Source organism: Schistocerca nitens, chromosome 1, assembly GCF_023898315.1.
Source record: "Schistocerca nitens isolate TAMUIC-IGC-003100 chromosome 1, iqSchNite1.1, whole genome shotgun sequence".
Lineage (NCBI taxonomy): Eukaryota > Metazoa > Arthropoda > Insecta > Orthoptera > Acrididae > Schistocerca > Schistocerca nitens.
In genome coordinates, this window is record NC_064614.1 from 787,034,449 (window position 1) to 787,044,825 (window position 10,377).

The window sequence follows — 10,377 nt, forward strand, 5'->3', positions numbered from 1 at the left end:
ATTTTCACTAGACTGGACGACATCTCAATATGACACGTGCTACTCACGTACAATTGACCAACATGTGGCGATCCTAACGGGGCTCGACACATTGTCCAACAAGAGCACTTGACTCAATTCAGCCCCAAACACCAAAACGTATACGATTGTAAAACATAGTTCAAACAGTAATTTACATAACTTGAGTGAAGGCAGCCCAAGGGTAGCGGGCGGGGGTGCATTTCGTGAAGCCGATACACGGAGAAGATGTTAACAGCCAGAATATGATGAGCACGCACTGAGACCAAGTCCCTGGCAGTCAAAGCGTGCCGCCACAGTAGAAAACTGGACCAGATTAAGGGAGTATCTAAATTCAACTGCCATTCTCATTTAATACAATCCTGTGACCACAATACTTGTTCAGGTCAACGCACACTTCAGATGATCCTCTTCAAAAGTCGGTCTAAGGCAGTGATGATGATGTTTAGTTTGTGGGAGGCCCAACTGCGCGGTTATCAGCGCCCGTACAAATTCCCAACCCGGCCGGGAAACAAACCTGGGACCCTGTGATCCAGAGGCAGCAACGCTAGCCACTAGACATCTAAGGCAGTGGCGGATACATATGGGGGGGGGGGGGGGGGCGCCCGGGGCGGTAATGATCCGGCACGTAAATTGAATCAGTGCTTAACTGAACTACTGTACTTTGAAGAAGAATCACTCTTTGTGATTAAAAAGAGACTAATGGGAGAGATTCTTCAGTACAATCAAACGAGCATAAACGCCCTTAATTATCATGATTCTGTTATGCAAGCTTTATCTGTTTGTCCTAGAGCTGACTATCCTACTTTGCACACGCTGTACAAAATATCTGCTTGTCTACCTGCAGCTATTGCTACAGTAGAAAGAAGTTTTTCAACACTGCGGTGTATAAAGAGATGGCTGAAGTCGACAGTGAAGCATGATCGGCTAAGCTCTGTTGAACACTCACCCCGACATTGATTGTCCTACTGATAATGTAATTAACTAATTTGCCAGAAAGAACAGGCGCATAGGATTCATCATTTAAGGAAGACACCAAAATTATAACTTTTTATACCATAATATGGCATTGACTTGTATATGTTTATAATCAGTTTGAACAAAACTTTCTTATTCTTTGCATGTGACTTGATTATTTTTTATTACGGTAAAAATAAAGGTAACTGAAGATGTGGCTCAAATGGCTCTGAGCACTATGGGACTTAACTTCTGAGGTCATCAGTCCCCTAGAACTTAGAACTACTTAAACCTAAATAACCTAAGGACATCACACAGCCGGCCGCGGTGGTCTAGCGGTTCTAGGCGCTCAGTCCGGAAGCGCGGGACTGCTACGGTCGCAGGTTCGAATCCTGCCTCGGGCATGGATGTGTGTGATGTCCTTAGGTTAGTTAGGTTTAAGTAGTTCTAAGTTCTAGGGGACTGATGACCACAGATGTTAAGTCCCATAGTGCTCAGAGCCATTTGAACCATTTTGACATCACACACATCCATGCCCGAGGCAGGATTCGAACCTGCGACCGTAGCGGTCACGCGGTTCCAGACTGTAGCGCCTAGAACCGTTTGGCCACCCCGGCCGGCTAACTCAAGATGTCTTTAGAGCCCCCTCCTTAAGGTTTTTCTATGTCTGCCACTGGTCTAAGGCTAAACATGGTCGCACTTAAAACAATGTACAGGATTACCAAATCATCGAATCCATTGCTGAATGTGGGAAAACTGAATTGCAATAACAAGTGTCTCCGGTTGCTGCACATTACCCTAAGGCGTTTCAAGGCATCGCCACAAGGTATTCAGTTGCGCAACATGACTCAAATCAGCAATTTATACATGTATCACCAACGGCGCAGTGGACCCAAAATGGCGGCCATTGGCAAGTTGGCTGTACTTTCCCTTTACAGAGCTTTAGCACTGGGCGGCGAGAAACGGCAGCGGATCACGTGGGCAGTCGGTGTTTTGAAATCGGACCAGATGGTGCCATGGAGTGATTGGTAGTCCTTTAAACATTTTGTCTACTCTCTGGTTGTGAGCACGGGTTTTACCAAAAGACAGAACATTGTTGTGGCAATTTGCTGTTGGGTCTTCACGGTGGAAGTCACTTTGTGGAAGAAACATTATAATCCGATAAATTGCTCATTTGAGTCGTGTTGCAGGACTTAATACCTTGTATTACATGTATGACCAGCGGCGCAGTGAGCCCAAAATGGCGGCCATTGGCAAGTTGGCCGTACTTTCCCTTTACATAAGCTTTAGCGCTGGGCGGCAAGGATCAGCAGCGGGTCACACGGGCAGTTGGTGTTTTGAAATCAGTGGAGTGCACTGGGAGCAGAGGGAAAGTACGGCCAACCTTCCAATGGCTGCCATTTTGGTCCCACTGCACTGCTGGTGATACATGTATCACCAGTGGCGCAGTGGGCCGAAAATGGCGGCCACTGGCAAGTTGGCCATACTTTTCCTCTGCAGAACTTTACCCAGTGCGGCTCCACCACACTCCCTGGTGCCACAAATTCTGAGCCGCGAGAAGTGACGTACGCCAGGCGCGCGGGGCCGGAATTCAAAGAGGAAGCCCGCCACGGCTCACGAACATATGCACCAATCCAATACAGGCTGGCAAGGGCTGTTACATTTCATAGTACAGTATCTGTAGCAAGAGCTTCACGCGTAATACGGATAAAGCTCACGTGCTCTGTATAGATACGAGCTAATCGTAGCATATCTTTCAGCAGGCTTCGATCGAGAAGCCGGCCAACATCCCCGTGGTGCTGGCGTCGCCGTGCGTGCTGTACCAGACGCGCACGGGCGGGTACCAGGAGGAGCTGTCGCTGCCCCTCGGCATGGTGGTGAACGCCGTCTTCAAGAACCAGTCGTGGCTGTACGTGCAGACGCCGCACGGCGAGGAGGGCTACGTGGGCTACGGCGCGTGCCTGCCGCTGGGCATCCTGCCGCCGCCGCAGCGCTCCAAGCCGCAGCCCTGCTGGGAGACGCACGCCGACATCTTCCCGCGGCCGCTCGGCAACCGCACCGACAGCGAGAAGCTGCGCGACGGCACGCGCTCCGAGTGCGGCGCCGCCTCCGGCTCGGCGGCGTCGGCGGCGGGCGCGGCGGCCGGCCGCTGCTACCGCGCGCGCGACGCCGTGTCCGCGTGCGGCGAGCGCAGCGTCGACCGGCTGTACCTGCGCGCTGCCGCCAGCGCCAAGTGCCGCGCCGTCGGCACGCGCCACACGCTGCTCGTCATCCGCTCCGACTACAGCAGCCGCGGCCGCAACACGCTCTCCGTCGCCAAGGGCGACGTAGTCGCGCTCGTCAGCGGCCACCTCAAGGACTGGTTTTGGGTGCGCAGTCGCGACGGCAGCGAGGGCTTCATCCCGTCCGTCGTGGCCGGCCACGGCTTTCTCTGACAGCGGGGGCAGGAGGAAGCTGCGGAGGCCTCGCTACATTAGCAGACAATTCGTATACGATAACTCAGGTTCTATCGGCGCTACCGATCGATAGCGTGCTTTCGGGTGTACGGCCGAGTAGTAGATTCCGTGCGTACGCACGATATTTAGAGCGACCCGGCAGTAGCGTTCGGGTCCTGCGAACTGTGTTCCGAGTACGAGCTGGACGAACACCGACCGGACTTTTCTTTTAATATACTGGACGGTCTCCGAAGGAGGCGCACTCACCGGTCAGGATACGTAGCATCTTTTTTGGCTTAGGGTAAGAGTTAAATTTGTTCTGTTGGCTCACGATCTGTTTTCAACTGGTAATTGACTTATTGCTCTTTTTTCATTTATTTTAGATTAATTTGTGAAGTGCCATGTCCCGGCGTCACTTTGGACAGCTGGCTTTGCTCTGTTTAGTTGTGTTCATTAGGTGATATTACCGTCTGTCCTGAATTTCTTTGTGTAATGCTATAATTCCTCTAGCTTGCAGCTCTTCCGATTCTCCTCTCCCTTTTAGTCACACCCGTTCGAGATCCTATTGTTTTTATTGTGGTCGTCTCAGGTGTGAATATTGGAACCGAGGGAAATTCGGCACCGTCAGTTGTCGCTATAATACGTCCTGTACGAACCCCTCATTCTCTGCTTGAGTAGTCCATAATTTTCTCTATCCTCTCTTTGAGACGGGTTAACTAATTACTACAGACACCAGTGTACTGTCTGTGCAATATCATTTTCGGTGCATCGCTATTTATAGCAGAGTGTGATCCCCGGTGTCAGTTACACTCTTTGAAATTTATTTGTTTTTTGAGGCCATGCTGTTATTCTGTGAAATGCCCATTCTCTCAGGCTTTACTAGTTTTGGTGGATGAGGTGGCCAAGGAGATCTTAATAAATGGAGCACCGGGCCCCGAGCCTTGTTTAAACTGAAGCCTCCGTCTCAGTTCTTTAGGTTGGTCGGTTGGTTTAAAAGAGGGTGGGAAGTGACCATACTATGAGATCATTGGTCCCTTGATCCTAATGAAACGATGCCACAAGTGTGAGAATAAGCCAGAAGAGACATGTAACATAAAACGGAAAGAAAGGAAAAATCACAAGAACGAAGGAAAGGCAGCGAACACTAAAAGGAACAGGTTTTCTGACATTTTTATTCTGACATATATTGTTTATAAAGATGTACTAAACTACTCATCTGGTACACCTGAAAGCACACCATTAACTTTGTCTAGGGCTCTCTGTGACTGTAACTTCTAGGTTAGACTTTCTTTTAATTAGTTATATGCCATCTAGAGTTGCAAACATTATATTTTTCAGTCTGTGTCCAACTTGTTTTGGGGTGACAACTACAATTCCAAGGACTAGATTAATGTCTGTTGGGGTTACATCTCCTGCACTTAGTCATCTTCATTCAGTCACACAATATAAAAATGTGGAACTTTGACATCAATGCATCACAACATTTTGTGACCAAATGATTGTGGTTAAGTGAAGCACATGTAAAATCCAAAAACATCAATGTCTTCAAAATGTAGTAATACCTCCACACTGTGTTGGACTTGAACAGAAAAGTTTAATGTGAGTGAAGACAGTATATTACTAGTAAAAAATAAGTCTCTAACCTACAGTATATATATGTTGAGAGCTGCTGTTACTTGACATCTATTGTAACCATAATTGTAAGAACATCAATGTTTATTCTGCAAGAAGTGTCACAAAGTAAACTCCGCACAACTGTTAACCATAATTGTAAGACCATCAATGTTTATTCTGCAAGAAGTGTCACAAAGTAAACTCCGCACAACTGTTAAAATTGCAGGCAATACGGCGTCAAATGTGAGTGCCCACTTGTGAGGGGTTCAGGTCGAGGCCATCAATGTGCCTATTGGCAGTTTCTCTTTATCCACAGTTCGAATAGCTGAAGATGGTAGCTCCAACTCTTCCTTGTGCCAGTTGTAATCATAGGTCTCTAAAAAAGATTTCATATGCACAGATACAGTGTCAACGTCAATTTAGTGTTAGTTCTGTCTAGCATATGGGCTGGATGTCATGAACATGCAGCTAGTGTATTGATAGTGGACCCACTTTTTTGAAGGACTAAACATGGACACAATCAAGAATACAGTGATGAACAGCTTGTGGAACAGTAACTGCAGACCATTGCAGATAGCTGTTGCTTTAAAACTACAAGTCTCAATAGCTATTTTCTGCATATATCCTACCTGGGAACTGAAGTAAGCCATTTCTAACAGCAGATGCAGTCTGCTCAATGAAGGCACCATAGTGACACCTGCCCAATTACACTGTTCTTTTACTCCTAAGAATTTCAATGCATTCTGGCATCCTGAAAGGTTGCTGTGTGGCAAACAGTCATATAATTTTCAGTGACAAAATGTTGCAGATTTTTATGACAAACAATAAAAAATTATCCTACAGTACGATAAGTGTCTCAGTCCTGTGGCTAAATATATTGACAAGTAACACAATAAATGCTGTACCTGTTCCCAAACATGTTTCCAGCCAACCATGTTTTCTTTCTGATTATGCCTTTAGGGAGACACTTTGTGGGTAACCTTACTTAATGTCAGCTTTACTTCTTTATTTGCATATTTTTGTGTCATACAGTACTCACTTTAGTGCTGCTCAATATTACTGAAAAGAAATGACCACTGTCACATGGGGTAACAGAAGACACATCACCAAAATCCAGAGCTTTACATTCGTCGCATGAAACTAAGTTCTTCTACTACAGTATTCACTCTCACATTTGCTCATCAAACGGCATTCATGGCATTGATAATGTACTATAGTCTCAAGAGATTGGACTGCCTATCCACTAACATCATGACAACTGAGACTTGCACATGAGTTTCACCTCAAAGACTATTGACCAATGTACATTGCTGCAGTGTGATGCTGGTCAGGTGTAAATCTTTGGTTGTCTGTTTATTTTTGTACCTTCATTGTAATAAGTCACTTACATGTCGTATGCTGGTTACAATAATTATGTTTCGGCTTATTGTTGCCTACTCACATGTCAAGTTACTCCACATTAGGAAGTCAGCATGTATGAGAAGAAATATAAATGATACAGACTGTCAAAAATTGTATGGTTGTTTAGATTTCCCTGATATTACCAACTGAACAACAATAACTAAGAATCCAGTATACTGCTACTTTCTGTGGCCTGCAAAAAATTTGGGTATCTGTCCTAGTCATCATAATGTCCCACTATTATGCCCTCAGACAGTCTCATAGTCTGCTTGTAATCCTGACAGTAGACACCTCTAAGAGCCTCTCTCACAGATCTAATAAAAACCACTTGGTCAATCATTGAACAGCTGTACAAGAAAATAGAGTTTTCAGGGACCTATATACTGCCAGCAATAAATTGAAATAGTACTACTTTTAAAAGGACACAATCTTAAACAGCATGTAACAATTTTTTTAACCCACAGTGTCCAACATTTTCGGCCAGGTTTGACCTTCATGAGCTTGTGGAATGAGAAGTTGGACACAGCGACCACACAATCACTGTTTGACAGCACCAGCCCCCCACCCCACTCAAATGCTCAGCTACGTGCATGAAATGACAGTCTGGAAGGCTGCCTGCTGATACCCAGTAGCTGTTCCATAAAATATTCTGTAGTTATTAATCAGAACTGACATATGCTCCAGGAAAGGCTTTTGCTAGTGCACATGCTTGCTTTTTTTCTGTAGACTGTACCAGACTGAGTCTTACAAAACTGCAAGTTGTCTTACCATGTGTCTTCGTTTAGAACTGCTGTGACTTTTTATTGATATGTATTTGAAAAAATACTGAAAAAATATGATATTTCTTCCAGATTGAAAGAATGCAAACATTTTTGATATCATTCAACATATTTATTACTGTGTACCAAAACTGAACTGTGATGTGTTCAGAAGTGAAACTTCATTAAACTGCTAAGGAGTACCAGTCTTCACAGAACCTGATGCAGAACTTTCTTGCTTCCCCAGTCCTCAGTAATGAATTATCAGAAATCACCTTTGTAGGGAAAAAAAATACAGTGTTTTCCTTTTACCATGAATGTGAAGTGAAATTAGTAGTGTACATTTATAAAGAACACAAAGATATTACATTTGTCTGAAGTGATCAACACCAAACAAACTGTTTGGAATCATCCTACTAAATAAGAGATCAAAGTAGTTTTAATGCCAGTCTGCAGAGAATTGGATAGGCAGTGGCTATTTCATGTGGAGAAACAATTGGGAATTTACATAAAAATAATTACTCCTTCACCTATGTTGGACATCCATAGCTTCTATGTTGGCCTCTGGAAAAGAAAACTTTGCAGCTTATAATCACAATACAACTGCTCTGACTAATTCTTGCTCTTCAACAATAATCCACTACATTTTACAGCAACAAATTTCATATCACAGAGGGAGCCCCACAGAACTTCTGCAGGCATGCAAAAACACCCTTCAGGCAATTATAAGCAACTCATATTCAAAAGTAGGTTCACTACTTTATAAAATAATTCTTTTATGGAGGGAAAAGGAGTGTATTCTAAACTTAAGTTGAGCTGCATTTGGCTGCATGGCCTATCGCTGTACATTTGAACCCATTATATGTACACAGTGATGAACGGCAAAAAGGACTAAAGGACTACTGCTCTGGAAATCAAAAAATTGGAAAACCTTATCAATAAAAGTGTCTGTGAAATGTAACATTTAAACATGCCTATCACACACAAGATGCACGGTATATTTCCATATTAAACATATTTTAATATAGAATCTTATTCATGTAAATTGAGATTTGATTTTCTGAATAAGTCTGGAAATGCATATTAAATTTTTCTGTGATTTCAAAAGAAATGTTTAGCACTATGCACTATGTTTAGATGCTGTCAAAATTTGTTAAGTGGTTTACCTTAAGAGTTATGTATGTACAAAAAGACACAGACATTATGTATAGTATTTATATTCAACAATGTAGACCAGTATAAAAAGTGAGTATGTGCATCTGTTATCAAAAATGGTGCTGTGAGTATTGCACTTAACATTAGAAATAAAAGAACAATACAAATAGAAAAGACAAACATATGAGCTTGTGATTTATTCTTAAAATTTATTGAATGCAGCTGAGATAAGATTTATTTTGTATATTCCAAAGTTGGAAAAGTGTTCTCAGAATGTGATGGACATGAATTAGTGGCACGCTAAATGGATCTCAATAAGCTATCCAAACCACGTTAGTCACTAGTAATAGTTTTTTTTAAAAATATCCAAATATGTGTACAGGTAAAACTGGTGTGTCAATGAAATAAAAAGATTTGTTACTTCACATTCACTTACTGATTAAACTGCTGTCAACCACTTATATGTGTTTCCTTCCTGTTCCACTTTCCCACACATCCAAAATAACAATATTTTTATACTTATAATAAGTGTTTCACTTTAAAATTACCCACAATTAAACGTTAAATGATAACAAAAATTTTTGGTTCTTGAACTGTTCATCAAGACTTTCACTAGCAATTTCACAACTATAAAAATCTCTGCCTAAATTTTTCATTAATACCACAACAAATGGCAAGAAAATATTTTAGATTACAAGAGGCAACACCCATCAGGGTTCTTGTCAAAACAGTACATTGCAGAAGTCCATGAACTGTAACAAATGATGATATTCTGAAAGTCTCTAAGACATGGAATGAATCAACAAATGCATAAGAAATTATGCAGAATTTGATAAAGCAGAGCATAAGACAGGAGGAACAAATTCAAAGCCAAAAAGACAGAACACTAGCAAAGTAGAACATCAAAAGAATCAGAAAATAAGTAACTTAAACTGAAAGCAGGGGAAAGGTGAAAAGACTAGAATGATAGCAAGTAAGTAGCAGGAATCACTTACACGAGACATTTCAAGCACTTTTTTGAGAGATCTGCTCACTGGAATTACAAAGTGATCTCTAGTTAACAGTTACAGTAAAATGAGACTGAACTATATGTTCCGCTATAAAATCAGGCCCAACAAAAGATTGTAGCCATATGTATGTGAATCATGCTTGTGTGAGAGCATGTGTGCTTTCTGCTTCTGGAGGAGGACTTTTTCACCTAAAAGCTAGAAGTTTAGCAGTCTTTTCAGTGTGTCTGACTCAATGCCTCCATTTATGTGGTGAGTAACAGTCTATCTTTTTCATATTATTGTTTTGCTATAGTATATCACACACAGCCATTAAGCAGTCAGTTCTATATGGGAGTTCTGTTAGCCCACAAAAATTCAGACTTTAAAAGCTCGCACAAAAACTGATTTATAATGGCACTATAAGACTCCTTTCTTTATTTTTTGGTACAAAGACAATGAAAGAAAAATATGGTATGGAAAATTCTGTAGAATGTAAATAATTTAGGAGTAAAGGTAACAACTCACCAATTTATTCACATCTTCATACTAACCAACTAACAATGGAGCATATAGGATTCTTGGGTTTGTGGATTTTGTGAAGCATTTAGAAGGTGGATGTGCATAAGGGTTGTTGGGGTGAACTAAAGAAAACATTTGTCTATATAAACTGTTTTATTGTTTTTAAAAACATTTGTCTTTACATTTTTGCATGCTTTCTAAACAATTATGGAACATTTTTCCTCTCTGATCTTGGTGCCTGTAAAATATATTAAAACTCATTGACCACACACATTCTGTTCGCCATCAAAGAACAAAAAGAAATCATTCTGCAGTAAATCATGCGAATATTGGCAATGAGACAATAATCTGATGTTTTATTCAGTTAAATAATCAATTTTTAATGTGCTGTGAGATCACTGGCACTTTCATATGCAGCATTTTTGGTTGCTCTTCCTGATTTCATCGATGATTTGTGGCAAACAAATGGTTTTATACAACTCATCATTAACTGCCCTTTGCCTCTCTAACACAATGATTGTGATTTGTACA

At 42.0% G+C, this 10,377-nt stretch overlaps 1 protein-coding gene across 1 annotated transcript in view; it reads left to right on the forward strand.

Annotated features, from left to right (window-relative positions):
* LOC126203756 (uncharacterized) overlaps positions 1 to 8,765 on the forward strand; it is a 1,215,674-nt gene extending 1,206,909 nt beyond the window's left edge. Inside the window, exon 7 of the mRNA XM_049938159.1 lies at positions 2,739 to 8,765. Coding sequence (XP_049794116.1) covers positions 2,739 to 3,410 — 672 coding nt within the window. The 3' untranslated portion in view covers positions 3,411 to 8,765. The remainder of the gene's footprint in view (positions 1 to 2,738) is intronic.
* Positions 8,766 to 10,377: the final 1,612 nt, after the last annotated feature.